We start from the raw sequence: 17708 nt of genomic DNA, 5'->3' as shown, positions 1-17708 counted from the left end.
TTTACACTGCGATGGTTAACTGTAAACTTTATTTACACTGCGATGGTTAACGGTAAACTTTATTTACACTGTGATGGTTAACGGTCAACTTTATTTACACTGTGATGGTTAACGGTCAACTTTATTTACACTCTGATGATTAACGGTAAACTTTATTTACACTGTGATGGTTAACGGTAAACTTTATTTACACTGTGATGGTTAACGGTAAACTTTATTTACACTGCGATGGTTAACGGTCAACTTTATTTACACTGTGATGATTAACGGTCAACTTTATTTACACTCTGATGATTAACGGTAAACTTTATTTACACTGTGATGGTTAACGGTAAACTTTATTTACACTGTGATGGTTAACGGTAAACTTTATTTACACTGTGATGGTTAACGGTAAACTTTATTTACACTGTGATGGTTAACGATAAACTTTATTTACACTGTGATGGTTAACGGTAAACTTTATTTGCACTGTGATGGTTAACGGTAAACTTTATTTACACTGTGATGGTTAACGGTAAACTTTATTTACACTGCGATGGTTAACGTTAAACTTTATTTACACTGTGATGGTTAACGGTAAACTTTATTTACACTCTGATGGTTAACGGTAAACTTTATTTACACTGCGATGGTTAACGTTAAACTTTATTTACACTGTGATGGTTAACGGTAAACTTTATTTACACTCTGATGGTTAACGGTAAACTTTATTTACACTGTGATGGTTAACGGTCAACTTTATTTACACTGCGATGGTTAACGGTAAACTTTATTTACACTGTGATGGTTAACGGTAAACTTTATTTACACTGCGATGGTTAACGGTAAACTTTATTTACACTGTGATGGTTAACGGTAAACTTTATTTACACTGCGATGGTTAACGGTAAACTTTATTTACACTGCGATGGTTCACGCTCTCCTCACCTGGCGAACCCGACGGCGTGGCTCAGGCAGTCGGCGAGCGCGCCCTGCCTCTCGTCCTCAGTCTCCAGCGCCAGCTTAGCGAGCAGCAGGCGGAAGGCGTCCATCAGCGGCAGCAGGAGGCTCCTCATCAGCGCCTGCTTCCTCTCCGCCGGACTCTCGGCGTTCACGATCAGAACACCCGCCGTCTCGAACATGAACAGCTGGTCGTCGCTGGTCAGCAGCGCCGGGAAACCGTTATCCTGGAGAGACGAGACGAAGGAGATCAGAAGTCACCTCCTCCGGTGAAAAGACGACGACGTGTTGGTACTTACAGGAGGAGCCAGTTCCAACAGGTCCTGGATCCGGGTCAGGATGTCCTCGATGAAGGCGGTCATGTGTTTACTGTCAACACACGAAACATATGAATGAATACCTCATCAAATATACAACAATATACACACAGCATACCCTGCTTTATGGTCTGCTTGACTCTAAATCAGAGGTAGCCAACACGGTGCCCGCGGGCACCTGGTCGCCCGCAGGGATCACGCGAGTCGCCCGCAAGGCATGTTCTAAAAATAGCACTATTCACCATGGAGCGCCGTCTAAACATTGTAGTTGCTGTTCATTTTTAATCAGAAACGCTTGCATTCGTGTAGATTTTAAAATGACAATATTTCTTGTCAGAGAGTTGGGTACCCAGAGGCGGACAGCCAGGACGAGGCCGCCGCACCGCACTAGGTTTTCAGGTTCCGAATTGCGGGCGCTTCCCGTTGGTGCCGGACGCGCCAACGGGAACCCGTCGTCGGGTCCGTCAGTCCTCGGAACAGGCCGCGGGGAAACAACTCAGGGGTGGCGGAGGTAGAGGCGAGGCAACGCAATCCGACTGAAAAGGCCCAGACTAGAGGTTTGAACGTGGGCGGCCGAAGATACGAGTTTCTTGGTGGAGAAAAAGGCACCATTAGAAATGGTGTCGGTGACAACAGACGGGGCTCCCGCCATGACGGGCCGGCATGCAGGCTTCATTGGGCAATGCAAAGGTGACCCAGACTTCACAACATGTCCACGTCACCACTGCATCATTCACCAGCAGGCAGGGCTGGGCGGTATGACCAAAAATGCATATCATGGTATTTTGTAAGACTCTGGCGGTTTCACGGTATTTTCTTCCGCGTTAAAGCATTCATTAATTAACGCCAAAAAGAAACGGCAGGGCAGCGAGCGGTGAACAGCTGTTTGTGTGGCGTGTCTTCCGTTCCGTCACTTCCTGTTTCCTTCACCTACATTCCCCTGGGTCCTAAGCCCCTCCATGGAAAGAAACGGGATTAGACCGTAGGATTCAGTTGTTAGTAGGTGTTGTTTAGGTTTATTTCTTGAGTTATTTATCGATAAAAATATTATTTTATTATCAGAACAGTGAAGAAACGTTACCCTGAAAATGCACTCCGGTACAGCACTATTTAAGTTGGTTGCCATCCGCCAATGGAATTTAAAGAAGAAGCCGCTACATGTAGCCTATAGCTTCTTGTCACCGTCTATGTACATTTATGACAAATACCACACATATTACAGTAATCAGCGCTGCATGTGTCTGACCTGAATCCCTTTTGTTTTTCAGTCTGTGTTCATCCTGCATCGCTCTGTTCTGTAATGTAACAACAGAGCCTCTCACAGCTGTTCGCAGACTGTCTGCGAGCTTTACCCAGCATGCAGTTCAGCAGAGACATTTTATAAATGTACAATTATCAGTGCTACAAATTGTTTATCTGTCACAAACTGTTGAGTCGTGGTGTTTTGCCTGTTAAAGAGCGTTAGTTGCGAGTTGTTAATTGTTGTAATAATAATTGTTGATATAAAGTGAACCATGATTAGGTTCCCTCTCAACACACGTAAGACAACCAGCTCCGTCCGTAGCGCTCCGAGCGGCAAACAATATGTTCTGCTGCCTGTTGAAGAGCGACAGAAGTTGTTTTGGCTGTGCACCGGTATGACGGTGTATGAAAAATTCATATGGTACGGTATACCGGTTGAACGTATACCGCCCAGCCCTACCAGCAGGCGCTGTGTGCAACAGGCGTTGATCACGTGAGGACTCCTGTCGTGAAGATCATGAATGGCATCGATCCAAAGGCAAACACAGGATATTCATAACTGATCATTTGTATGAACATGGGACAGAGCTGATTCGTTGATCATGATTTGTTCAAAAATGTTACAAAAGTAGTTATTACCAACGAGACATGATGTGAAGATATGACAGTTCATGATTTCATAAAAAATGTTAGAAGTGATCATTTTCACAAAAATATAACGGTGTGATTTTGAACCAAATGCTACAAAAGTGCTTATTCATACAAAACTGTCAAGAAAGATATTTACTAAAATACCAGAGATGTGGTACCTCTGACTTTCACATGTTGAAACAGAAGAGGAGAAATAAACGTTTAAATATGTCTGTGTTTCCGACCATCACGTTGTGGAAATCATTGTTAATAATTATTGTGAGGAATAATTAACATTGACATGTGATCAGACAGTGTCTTCACACATATTATTATTGTTCAGGTGATCTGTGCACCTTTGCATCAAACAAGTAGCCCTTCGTACTGCTCGGTACCCTTGAAGTAGCTCTCAGTCTAACAAAGGTTGGTGACCGCTGGTCTAAATGGAGCATCATGTACTAAATGAACATCATGATGTATTGAAGAAGACTTGAAACTAGAGATTGAGACATAAACTCATGTTTACAATGTTTACTGAGGGAATAAATCAAGAGAGAAGTAGAGTCATTTTCTATAGACTTCTATACAACCAGAGGAGTCGCCCCCTGGTGGACACTAGAGAGAATGCAGGTTGAAGACTCACTGTCCTAGGTTGCCGGGTTCCTTTGAACCTTAAATTACTGTCAATGATTCAACGTTTCATGAAACTAAAAGTCTGAGAGTAACAGCGCGACTCACTGCAGAGTCTTGATGAACCTGGAGAAGAGGTAGGCCACTCTGCTGCGGACCTTCGGGCTGCTGTGTCTCAGTCCTCTTTGGTCCAGAAACGCCATCTGACAGTGAACACAACACCGCGGTGAGTCTCACAGAGGACACACTTCTGCACGTGTTTTAACGGGTACTAATGTGTGTAATATTGTGTATTAATGTGTATTTTGTTAGTTGTATTGGGTATTGGGTATTTGAATGCGTAGTCTCTCACCAGTACGTTGGGGATGTGTTGAGGCTCCACCAGGAAGAACTTGTCGTATCTCACGACGGTTTCGAAGAACTCCAGAGACACGGAGCTGTGCTGGTAGCTGCTCACGCCGCAGGACACCAGCTATCACATCAACAACAACAACAGAGTGAGTTTCTGTTTCCACAGAGACGTGAAGCACGTGGAGACGCGTGACCCACCGTCCTCATCATGTCCTGCAGGGCGCTGGTCTTCGCCGTGTCTCCGGAGAAATGGGCGCCGTGAGAGGCCGGCAGAGCCTCGCCGAGCATGTAGAGCAGCCTGATGGCCACCTCCACCTCCATGAACGCTGCCGTCTGCCAGGTCCTAGAGAGCAACAGATTCAAGGTCACTGTTGGGCAGATTCACTTTGATTGGATCAAACCGTGGAGAGGAAGTCGTGTCTATAATACAGAATAAAACAGTTCAATAAAACATCTACTGATGTCAATAAAAGCTTTGTATTGTGGCGCAATATAAATAAATACATATATATACATATATAAATATACATATACATACATACCATATATATATATATATATACATATATATATCATATATACATATACATATATATCATATATATATACACATATATATATATACATATACATATATATATCATATATATATATACATATACATATATATCATATATATATATACATATACATATATATATATATATACATATATATATATACATATATATATATATATATATATATATATATATATATATGGTATATATGATATGTATGTATATATATATATATATATGATATGTATGTATATGTATATATATATATGTGTATATATATATATATATGGTATATATATACATATATATATATACATATACATATATATATACACATACATATATATACACATATACGTTTTTTATTTTTCTGCAGTAAGCTTCAATAACTAACCAAATAAAAATATAGATTAAAAAAAATAGATAAATAAATAGATAACTTAAGTAGCTAACTTACTAAAGAAGAAAATAAATAACAAAAAAGTAAATAAATGAATAAATATATAATATGAATAGATAGTAAAATAGATACATAATATAATAATAAATAAATATTTAATGTATATAAATAAAGCGTGCTCTCACTGCATGCTGCTGTTGAAGACTCGTCGTACGGCCTCCAGCAGCAGCTCAGGAGAAACCTGAGCCAGTCGGTCCAACAGCATCTTCAGCTGCTTCCTGTACTCCACAAACATGGCCTCATCTTCACCCTGAGGACAAACAAGACTACAGTCAAAGACTACAAACATGGCCTCATCTTCACCCTGAGGACAAACAAGACTACAGTCAAAGACTACAAACATGGCCTCATCTTCACCCTGAGGACAAACAAGACGACAGTCAAAGACTACAAACATGGCCTCATCTTCACCCTGAGGACAAACAAGACTACAGTCAAAGACTACAAACATGGCCTCATCTTCACCCTGAGGACAAACAAGACGACAGTCAAAGACTACAAACATGGCCTCATCTTCACCCTGAGGACAAACAAGACTACAGTCAAAGACTACAAACATGGCCTCATCTTCACCCTGAGGACAAACAAGACTACAGTCAAAGACTACAAACATGGCCTCATCTTCACCCTGAGGACAAACAAGACTACAGTCAAAGACTACAAACATGGCCTCATCTTCACCCTGAGGACAAACAAGACGACAGTCAAAGACTACAAACATGGCCACATCTTCACCCTGAGGACAAACAAGACGACAGTCAAAGACTACAAACATGGCCTCATCTTCACCCTGAGGACAAACAAGACTACAGTCAAAGACTACAAACATGGCCTCATCTTCACCCTGAGGACAAACAAGACTACAGTCAAAGACTACAAACATGGCCTCATCTTCACCCTGAGGACAAACAAGACTACAGTCAAAGACTACAAACATGGCCTCATCTTCACCCTGAGGACAAACAAGACTACAGTCAAAGACTACAAACATGGCCTCATCTTCACCCTGAGGACAAACAAGACTACAGTCAAATACTACAAACATGGCCTCATCTTCACCCTGAGGACAAACAAGACTACACAAAGACTACAAACACTACAAACCAGCATTAAAACTACAAACTCACCTCGTTTTCAAAGTTGTACTCGTCGTCATACGTCAGTTTCTTCATGACAGCCAGCATGATCGCCTGCAGGATGAAAGGCAGCGTATTAATTATTGTAAACATCAAAGAGACGATTTTTGTTGATGATCAAACACTCACCTCTATGTTGGTCTTCTGCTGGTCCGTCAGTTGGGGAAGCTAAAAAAAACAACAACAAAAAACATGTTAAAGTATCCCAAAATATTCATGAATAATACTCCTAAAGATATTTATCTTTAATATTCATAATCATGTGTGAAATGATTTTAATGATTGCTATTTAAAAGATTCTAAATTAAGTTTAAATCTCAACTTTCAAGCAAATAAAGCTGTAAAATTTCCCAAAATTTGGGAGCATCTATAGGTCCATGAGGCTCCTCCTGGACCGTGGTGGTCCAGGAGGAGCCTCATGGACCGTGGTGGTCCGGGTGGAGCCTCCTGGACCGTGGTGGTCCAGGAGGAGCCTCATGGACCGTGGTGGTCCGGGTGGAGCCTCCTCACCTGCTTGAGGACGTGCAGGTACTCGTAGCAGAAGCCCACGATGTTGGCCGAGATGTCGTCGTCCTCGTGGACCAGCAGCTGCAGCAGCAGCGGTACTTTGGTCTCCACGGCCTGCAGCGTCTCCGCCGTCTCCTTCACGTTGCCGGTCTTGGCCAGTTTGGTCCAGCTGAGCACCAGACTCTGACCCATCCCGTTCACCAGCCGGGAGAACTTGGCCAGGAAGTCCACGTCCTCCTCCTGGCGGGACAGGAAGTGGACAATAAAAGGAGGTGAGAGGGGGGAAGGGAAAGCATGTGACCTCTGAAACTCTGCCAGAAAACAACCAGCGGTCGAACCTGCTCCACGTTGAAGAAGCCGGCCGACTGCAGGACTCGACACAGAGACTCCACCAGCTTGGTTTTGTCCACGGGGTCCATCCCTTTGTTGACGATTTCAAACAGGCAGTCGCAGGCCTCCTCTCTGAGCTCCTCCACCGACATCTGACTCAGCAGCAGGTTCACGAAGCTGAAGACGCACAAAGAAAACCTGAGTGGAGGAAACGGGCTCCGCGTCTCAGTCCGTCTCTGTCTGAGGTGACTGACCGGTCGTTGGCGATCAGGTTCAGGTCGATCCAGGACACGAAGGCTCCCACCACCTCCAGACACTGACAGGTGAGCTCCGGGTGGGACTGCTGGTAGGTCTGCAGGATCTGGAACCAGGACTCCACCAGGTTGGGGATGCACTGCTCCCGCATGCCGTCTTTGATCAAAGTGTTTCTACGAGTCTCCTGAAGAAACAGAGGACACCGTGAACCAGAGTCTCTCAGCTCAGAGGGACAAAGATCACCAGAGAGAGTCTCACGTCGGGTAAGTGGAGGATGTCTCGGTCCACCACCTCGGCGTCGATGGCCATGAGCGTCCTCAGGTAGATGTCCACGCCGTGAGGGTTCAGACCCACCAGGGACAGGATGTCGAAGAAGAACTTGGGCCACAGAGTCAGGTACTCCATGACGAAGGTGAGGGCGAACACCTGGGCCGCCTTGTTCCTGATGAAGGGCTTCTCAGGCTGAGCGTTCATCAGCTGTAGACGACGGGAAGGGACGGAAAACACTGATTATAAGTTCCTTTAAAATATATATAAATATTTATAACTTAGAACTATATTATAACTATCAAACAGATAACCTGGAGCCATGATGACTTGTTTTTACCTGAATGCATCTCGTCACAGAGTACTTCAAAGTAAAAGGAGTGCTTGTAGAGAATATAAATATACCTGGCAGTATGTTTCTGGAGTATGTACATCATGTATTTTGTATATTTATAACTCCTGCTCGTGCATATTGTTGGAGGCCAGTAAATCGAAATTTAACATTTTGTTTTAAACTTTACACGTTTTATATTAAATATGTTTTATTAGTTTAGGTGTTTACACAGCGTCATGTGATGAGACTTGAACAGATATTATGGGATGTTTAACAGCGATGTGTGGTGTGAGTCACCTGACACTGGAGCCACTTCATCAGAGTCTCTCTGATCAGCTGCTGCTGAGCTGAACTCAGACCAGCGTGTCTGAAACAAACAAACAAGTTGAGACACAAACAAATGCGTGTTTCTCCCCCCTCCTCCTCCTCCTCCTCCTCCTCCTCTTCTTTCTTTCTTTCTTTCTTCCTCCCTCCCTCCCTCCCTCCCTCCTCCTCCTCCTCCTCCTCCTCTTTCTCCCTCCCTCCCTCCCTCCCCCTCCTCTTCCTCACTCTCCTCCTCCTTCTCCCTCCCTCCCCCTCCTCTTCCTCCCTCCCCCTCACCTGAACTTTATCTGATGCTCCAGAACTTGGAAGCAGAAGAACTTCACATGGTCGTCGCTGTAATAAACCACAGAAGAAGAGCTGTTTGAACGTGTTTGAACATGAAATCTTTATTGACACGCTGTGCTGTTGACACTCACTTGTAAACCCCGTTAGCGAGAGCTTCGGCACAAACCTCCCAGGCGCCCTGAGACTCCTTCAGCTGCTCGAAGTAAGCCATGGCCTGAACAAACAACACATATTATCATAATATTTGTTCATAATCACGTCTTTAAACCATCAACAAACCAGACAACAACATAAGCTTCTTCACACCAACGCTGGAGGCGTTCATCTGATTAAATCATTAAAGACCGGACGAAGGTGTGCAAAGATGATCCACCTGTTTATCTACAGATCATCACCTGATTATCTACAGATCATCACCTGATTATCTACAGATCGTCACCTGATTATCTACAGATCATCACCTGTTTATCTACAGATCATCACCTGATTATCTACAGATCGTCACCTGATTATCTACAGATCGTCACCTGATCATCTACAGATCGTCACCTGATTATCTACAGATCGTCACCTGATCATCTACAGATCGTCACCTGATCATCTACAGATCGTCACCTGATCATCTACAGATCGTCACCTGATCATCTACAGATCGTCACCTGATCATCTACAGATCGTCACCTGATTATCTACAGATCGTCACCTGATCATCTACAGATCGTCACCTGATCATCTACAGATCGTCACCTGATCATCTACAGATCGTCACCTGATCATCTACAGATCGTCACCTGATCATCTACAGATCGTCACCTGATCATCTACAGATCGTCACCTGATCATCTACAGATCATCACCTGATTATCTACAGATCATCACCTGTTTATCTACAGATCATCACCTGATTATCTACAGATCATCACCTGATTATCTACAGATCATCACCTGTTTATCTACAGATCATCACCTGATTATCTACAGATCGTCACCTGATTATCTACAGATCGTCACCTGATCATCTACAGATCGTCACCTGATCATCTACAGATCGTCACCTGATCATCTACAGATCATCACCTGATCATCACCTGATCATCTACAGATCATCACCTGATCATCTACAGATCGTCACCTGATTATCTACAGATCATCACCTGATTATCTACAGATCATCACCTGATCATCACCTGATCATCTACAGATCATCACCTGATCATCTACAGATCGTCACCTGATTATCTACAAGATCGTCACCTGATTATCTACAGATCGTCACCTGTTTATCTACAGATCATCACCTGATTATCTACAGATCGTCACCTGATTATCTACAGATCGTCACCTGATCATCTACAGATCGTCACCTGATCATCTACAGATCGTCACCTGATTATCTACAGATCGTCACCTGATCATCTACAGATCGTCACCTGATCATCTACAGATCGTCACCTGATCATCTACAGATCGTCACCTGATCATCTACAGATCGTCACCTGATCATCTACAGATCGTCACCTGATTATCTACAGATCGTCACCTGATTATCTACAGATCGTCACCTGATCATCTACAGATCGTCACCTGATCATCTACAGATCGTCACCTGATTATCTACAGCTCGTCACCTGATTATCTACAGATCGTCACCTGATTATCTACAGATCGTCACCTGATCATCTACAGATCGTCACCTGATCATCTACAGATCGTCACCTGATCATCTACAGATCGTCACCTGATCATCTACAGATCGTCACCTGATTATCTACAGATCGTCACCTGATCATCTACAGATCGTCACCTGATCATCTACAGATCGTCACCTGATCATCTACAGATCGTCACCTGATCATCTACAGATCGTCACCTGATCATCTACAGATCGTCACCTGATCATCTACAGATCGTCACCTGATCATCTACAGATCGTCACCTGATCATCTACAGATCGTCACCTGATCATCTACAGATCGTCACCTGATCATCTACAGATCGTCACCTGATCATCTACAGATCATCACCTGATTATCTACAGATCATCACCTGATTATCTACAGATCATCACCTGATTATCTACAGATCATCACCTGATCATCTACAGATCATCACCTGATCATCTACAGATCGTCACCTGATCATCTACAGATCGTCACCTGATTATCTACAGATCGTCACCTGATCATCTACAGATCGTCACCTGATCATCTACAGATCATCACCTGATCATCTACAGCTCGTCACCTGATCATCTACAGATCGTCACCTGATTATCTACAGATCGTCACCTGATTATCTACAGATCGTCACCTGATTATCTACAGATCGTCACCTGATCATCTACAGATCGTCACCTGATCATCTACAGATCGTCACCTGATTATCTACAGATCGTCACCTGATCATCTACAGATCGTCACCTGATCATCTACAGATCGTCACCTGATTATCTACAGATCGTCACCTGATCATCTACAGATCGTCACCTGATTATCTACAGATCGTCACCTGATTATCTACAGATCGTCACCTGATCATCTACAGATCGTCACCTGATCATCTACAGATCGTCACCTGATCATCTACAGATCGTCACCTGATTATCTACAGATCATCACCTGATCATCTACAGATCATCACCTGATTATCTACAGATCATCACCTGATTATCTACAGATCATCACCTGATCATCTACAGATCATCACCTGATTATCTACAGATCATCACCTGATTATCTACAGATCATCACCTGATTATCTACAGATCATCACCTGATTATCTACAGATCATCACCTGATTATCTACAGATCATCACCTGATCATCTACAGATCGTCACCTGATTATCTACAGATCATCACCGGATTATCTACAGATCGTCACCTGATCATCTACAGATCATCACCTGATTATCTACAGATCATCACCTGATTATCTACAGATCATCACCTGATCATCTACAGATCATCACCTGATCATCTACAGATCGTCACCTGATCATCTACAGATCATCACCTGATCATCTACAGATCGTCACCTGATCATCTACAGATCATCACCGGATTATCTACAGATCATCACCTGATCATCTACAGATCATCACCTGATTATCTACAGATCATCACCTGATCATCTACAGATCGTCACCTGATCATCTACAGATCATCACCGGATTATCTACAGATCATCACCTGATCATCTACAGATCATCACCTGATTATCTACAGATCATCACCTGATCATCTACAGATCGTCACCTGATTATCTACAGATCATCACCGGATTATCTACAGATCATCACCTGATCATCTACAGATCATCACCTGATTATCTACAGATCATCACCTGATCATCTACAGATCGTCACCTGATTATCTATAGCTCATCACCTGATTATCTACAGATCATCACCTGATTATCTATAGCTCATCACCTGTATTCACACCTTTATCACTGACAGATTAACTGTACAGATTCTTTGATGTTATTAACAGAAACACCTCAAACGTCACTATTTCTTCTCCCTTTATTTATTCAATACATTTCTGGAGCGCGTCACGTTAAACCGGTAGTTTGTCATATTTAGAACATAAAGCGTGAACAGAAGTGATGACTCATCGTTTCCAAACAGGAGCCAGAGTTTTGACAATTTTAACCCTCTGAAGCCCAAAAACCCTCCAGAGGGAATGAAAAGCTTCTTCTTCTTCTTTTTTGAACAATCACCAAAACTGATTTTTTAAATGAATTCCATAAGACTTCACAGATGACAGCTGAAGCATCCCTGTAGGATGAGCCCTCTAGTGGGCTCCTACTGGTGCTCAGCGTGTGGTTCCCATGTTGAGCCCCCCCGTCCTACCCTCTGCCTGTAGCGGGCGTCGGCGTTGGGGTTGAGCCCCAGCAGGGCCTGCTCGTCCATGACTGCAGAGACAGACTGGCAGGCCATTCGTGGCTGAGCTTTCCTCCACAGACGGTCCTCTCCTCTCTGCTGCCGGCAGGAAGAGCTCTCTCATCTGGAGACGAGGAGAGGCGACAGACAGCGTTTAATCAATACATGTAGAATACATATACATATATATCATGACAACATCTAAATAATCACACCCACTGTATCAGAGTGAGACGGTTTTAAACGTTGGAATGTGTCCATGTGAACCAAAATATCCTGAAGACTTAATTGATAATACGTGCTTTTAATGAAGTAGCAGGACTTTAATGTGCACTGGAGTATTTTCAGAGTGGAGTAAGAGTACTTTTACTGCAGTAAAGAACGTGAATACTTCTACTAGGTCAGTAAACTGTCAGGTGAATAACAGGCTCACCTGTATGTGTGACATCCAGGTGAGCCTGTTATTATTAAAGAAGCCGGTTAGCACCGACTGATTAGTGTTGATATTAAAAATAAAGAATCATGAAATATGACGAATGAACACCGACAGTTAATGTATACACACACACACATATATATATATATACCATCATTTTATATATATATATATATATATATATACATACACACACACACATATATATATATATATATACATATATACCATCATTTTATATATACATATATATATTAAATGATGATATATATATATATATATAATCATTTTATATATACATATATATATTAAATGATGATATATATATATATACAAATATATATACATGTGTATATATATATATATATATACATATGTGTATATATATATATATATATACATATATGTATATATATATATACATATATATATATATATATATACATACATATATATACATATATATATATATATATACATATATATATATACATATATATATATACATATATATATATACATATATATGTATATATATATATATATACATATATATACACATATATATATATACATACATACATACACACACACACACACAGTGGTATGTGTATTATTAATAAGTAATAATAATAAAACAGTGAAGAATATTACATAAGTATACAGACAGAATAATGTGTTGTTGTTGATGATGATGCAACACAACGTCAACACCTTTAGTCTCCTTTATAATGTTAACAACGTAAATAATAAAAGACACATTTATATAATTCACTTTAAAAGAGTTTTAAATAGAGACACACGTGACCATATGTGTGTGTGGCAGTCGGACCACAAAAAAAGTTGTACACCGCAGTGCTAACATGCTAGCATAGAATAGCTGCTTAACTCGAGCTATAGCGTTAGCTGTCTAGCTTGTGAGCTCGCTAGCTAGCATGCCTGCTGGAACAATCCTGACACTTTATAACAAACAATAACAAACCATCAACAGGGAGCTGTTAGATAACTGTTAGAGTTATAGATCACTGACCTTAATTAAAAACCTATTTCATCAGTGTTTGCTTCATGTTGTCCTCTCAATCAGCTCATCGTGGTGCCGCAGAGAATCATCCAGAAATCAGTTGCACGTCGGTCGGACTTCACGCGACAGCAGCAGCGGTGCGGCGTGTCCGCTCCGTTAACATCCGGGTTCTTCTTCTTCTTCTACTTATTTTTTTAGGTTTATTAGCAGTTGGTAAACAATTAATTGGTGCATTACCGCCACCAACTGGTCTGGAGTGTGTACCAGGATGTTATTAAAATATGAAATATATAGTATTTGTACATATATATTAAAATGATTGTTATTAAATATGAACGTGTTTATGTAGCAAACACATGTATAGTTCATGTGATATATGGCGTGTCCTGCTGTTTGTTAGCTAACGCAGCTGCCAATGTAGCTATGTAGCTGCTAATGTAGCTGCTAACGTTCAAGAGGCTGAAGTTGGTTTCTGATTCGTCCCTATATTGTAATATTAGAAGAATACTTCTCAGACTATTACTGTTGTTTACTCCACTTTAAAGTTGTTAAACTGCTACTATACATTTAAAAACACATTAACTCTACAGCAAAGTCATTTTTTTACATTTCAATAAATTCGACTTTTTCGGTGTGCGAGTTATTTAAATGCTCCAAATCCATATCTGAAGCATTATTTTGAAGTACTACGAGTGACACTATATTACTGGAGTGGTACACCTAATACTATTTCGTGCCCCCCATACAATATATGAAACTGTATCATAATACTGTATGAATATGTTATGAAATATATATTGTTTATTAAATATGATGCTGTTGTATTTTGTACTCAGTAAAAAAGTCTTACCATTTTTTTAATCATGAATTTAAGTTAAGAACACAATGATACACAAAAACAGAACTAATTCCAATTAAAGATGAATATATATATTAACATTTTTTACTGAAGCACATTTACATTCATACAAACTTTGTTCAATGAAATAAAAATGTTCATATAAATACATTGAAAAACACATTTTCCAGTATATTCGAATGTGAAGCAATCTTCAGTTCGGGTAGAAGCCGCCGCTGAAGTCCCCGGATGTCCCTCCTCCTCCCGCAGCTCCGTCCATTAGACGTCGCGAGCCTCCGCCCTCCAGCTTCCTCTTTGACTGTTGGCAGTGAGCGAGAGACACCATGAAGGCGTCCGGCACAGTATGTAAAACTCGTTATTTACCGATATCTGCCGCAAACACACGGACCAAATGAACCGATATCGCTTTATAACGTTATGTTTGTCTAATATATGGTTTAACTTTTGAGAAAATATCCCATTTAAAGGTGATATATTGACTGTTTATATCGTCCCCGGTGTATTTCTGCCACTACAACATGGCGGCCTCCCGTCCCACGTGGCTTCAAATGTGACTGTGTTAAGATCCGTTTACACGTGTTCCATAACTATAGAAGAGTTAAAACCTGATTTTATAAAGTGCTCAACTTCAGTCGGTATTTGCGTTAAATTGATCTTTATCCTGAGCGTCAGCAGCTTCTTCTGGAGCTAACGCTAGCTGCTAACGTTAGCTCCAGAAGAAGCTAATGCTAGCTGCTAACGTGGTGCTGAAGAGTCTGCCAGTGTCCTGTGAGGTGTCTCTAAATATATTTAGCGTATTTAATAAGATATAAAGTTAAAATATCCCCCACTGTCTACTGCTAGGCTAGCTTGACAGCTGACGTCATGCTAGTTTTGGACAGAATATATGCTAACAAGCTAACGTTACCTCAAATGATTGATAGTTAACAATATTTTAAGTGGCTTTAAAGCTGTGAATTGTTGAGTTTTTACAACACTTATAATTAAAATAATTATATATCTCTATATATATCTGTATGTATGTATGTATATGGCAAAAAGTAAATAAACAGCGTGCATGGCACAAGTCATTCCACTCTAACAAATATCAACACATCTGTTCTAATTTGAACTAAAGTCACTAAGGGCAGAAATGTAAAGTACATGGATTGAGAACACGGTTACACCGTAACATGAATAAGTTAAGAGATATAGATGAACACATTATTTATTCCCCGGAGGAATGAAGAACAGTATAAAAACAAATGTCCCTTTTAATCATAAGCGGTGTGCAAAAATGAAACCGTAACGAAAAGGACTTTGCGCTGTGCCAGAAGTTAGATCAAAGTAAATTGTCTAAGTTTGTTTGGAACGAATCAGGAGGAAAGTGGTGTACTAAACATCTTGTTAAGTTATAGTTGCAAGAGTCTGACTCAAACGTAGAAACACATTTAACGCTCATGAAAACGTGTTTGTAATGCTTAAAGTCTGGACTAAATCTAAACTAGGTTTAATTTCTCCGGTTCATCCTCTCATGCACCCAAACCCAAAGGCCACACCGTGTCCCTGGTGTGGTTTTGCCTGGCGTGCGAACAGAAAACTGATCCTTGTCGCCTTTCTGACGCTGCAGTGCCTTTGAAAGTGAAATCAAGGGTCAACAGATGGTCTTTGAACGCCTCAGAATGTACGATGTTTTTTCCCGTGGTTCCCGCGTATCCTAACTCTCCTCTGATGTCACAGCTTAGGGAGTACAAAGTCGTTGGGCGTTTGCTGCCCTCTGCCAAGAACCCGGCCCCCCCTCTGTACCGCATGAGGATCTTCGCCCCAAACCATGTGGTGGCCAAGTCCCGCTTCTGGTACTTCGTCTCCCAGCTGAGGAAGATGAAGAAGGCCTCTGGAGAGACTGTCTACTGCGGCCTGGTAGGTCCCTGAACACAACACCACGTTGACAAAGATCGGCTATCAACAAAAATATGTTTAAACGTTTAGCTTTGAATGCATTCTACCAGTGTTCAGTTTGTCTCTGTAGTCTAAGCAAACATCTGTCAACAGTTTAGTCACCAACGTCACATAAAGAATGATAAGAGCAGTTTGTTAATTAAAGCTAAACGTGGCGTTACAACAAAACAAATCCCTCTTTAAAGGAGTTTATAGATTCTTTACTCGTGAAACACCTCATGCACCCGAACCCAAAGGCCACACCGTGTCCCTGGTGTGGTTTTGCACGGCGTGCGAACAGAAAACTGATCCTTGTCGCCTTTCTGACGCGGCAGTGCCGTTGACAGTGACAACAGATGGTCTTTGAACGCCTCATTTTATACAGAGACGCTTAAACAACGACCTGTTCGCTCTCAGAGATGATCTGAGAGGAGTCGTAACAGAAGACGTGCATGCTGTACCTGTGTTATTACATGTGGTGTGTGTGTGTTAATGTGACGCGACTGACGTGTTGTTGTGATGCGTTCAGGTTCACGAGAAAACCCCTCTGAAGGTGAAGAACTTTGGGATCTGGCTGCGTTACGACTCTCGTAGTGGAACCCACAACATGTACCGAGAGTACCGAGACCTGACCACCTCTGGAGCCGTCACTCAGTGCTGTGAGTGCACATGCTCTCTCTCCCTGTCTCTCTCTCCGTCTGTCTCTCTCTCTCTCCGTCTGTCTGTCTCTCTCTCCGTCTGTCTGTCTCTCTCTCCGTCTGTCTCTCTCTCTCTCCGTCTGTCTCTCTCTCTCTCCGTCTGTCTGTCTCTCTCTCCGTCTGTCTGTCTCTCTCTCCGTCTGTCTGTCTCTCTCTCCGTCTGTCTGTCTCTCTCTCCGTCTGTCTGTCTCTCTCTCCGTCTGTCTGTCTCTCTCTCCGTCTGTCTGTCTCTCTCTCCGTCTGTCTGTCTCTCTCTCCGTCTGTCTGTCTCTCTCTCCGTCTGTCTGTCTCTCTCTCCGTCTGTCTGTCTCTCTCTCCGTCT

General features: G+C 41.9%; 2 protein-coding genes across 2 annotated transcripts in view; one reads left to right on the top strand and one right to left on the bottom strand.

Annotated features, from left to right (window-relative positions):
• Positions 1-926: 926 nt before the first annotated feature.
• Positions 927-14049, bottom strand: xpot (exportin, tRNA (nuclear export receptor for tRNAs); the record flags this gene model as incomplete). Its single annotated transcript, XM_079294836.1, has 17 exons — positions 13922-14049; positions 12426-12579; positions 8702-8784; positions 8562-8618; positions 8259-8328; positions 7619-7837; positions 7360-7544; positions 7114-7282; positions 6779-7015; positions 6398-6436; positions 6260-6322; positions 5258-5382; positions 4311-4455; positions 4114-4233; positions 3870-3964; positions 1242-1311; positions 927-1169 (listed from the first exon to the last, which is right to left on the bottom strand). Exons 2-17 carry the CDS (start codon positions 12510-12512, stop codon positions 927-929), a joined length of 2007 nt encoding a protein of 668 aa, XP_079150962.1. The 5' UTR covers positions 12513-12579; positions 13922-14049.
• Positions 14050-15032: 983 nt separating this feature from the next.
• The window catches only part of rpl18a (ribosomal protein L18a), a 6573-nt gene continuing 3897 nt past the window's right edge, over positions 15033-17708 (top strand). The window contains exons 1-3 of the mRNA XM_079294923.1: positions 15033-15112; positions 16491-16670; positions 17218-17347. Of these exons, the coding sequence (XP_079151049.1) occupies positions 15095-15112; positions 16491-16670; positions 17218-17347 (328 nt within the window). The 5' untranslated portion in view covers positions 15033-15094. The remainder of the gene's footprint in view (positions 15113-16490; positions 16671-17217; positions 17348-17708) is intronic.

This window comes from Melanostigma gelatinosum (assembly GCF_949748355.1).
Source record: "Melanostigma gelatinosum genome assembly, chromosome: 22".
Lineage (NCBI taxonomy): Eukaryota > Metazoa > Chordata > Actinopteri > Perciformes > Zoarcidae > Melanostigma > Melanostigma gelatinosum.
The sequence above is the reverse complement of the archived record's forward strand: the minus strand, read 5'-3'. Positions and strand labels throughout refer to the sequence as shown.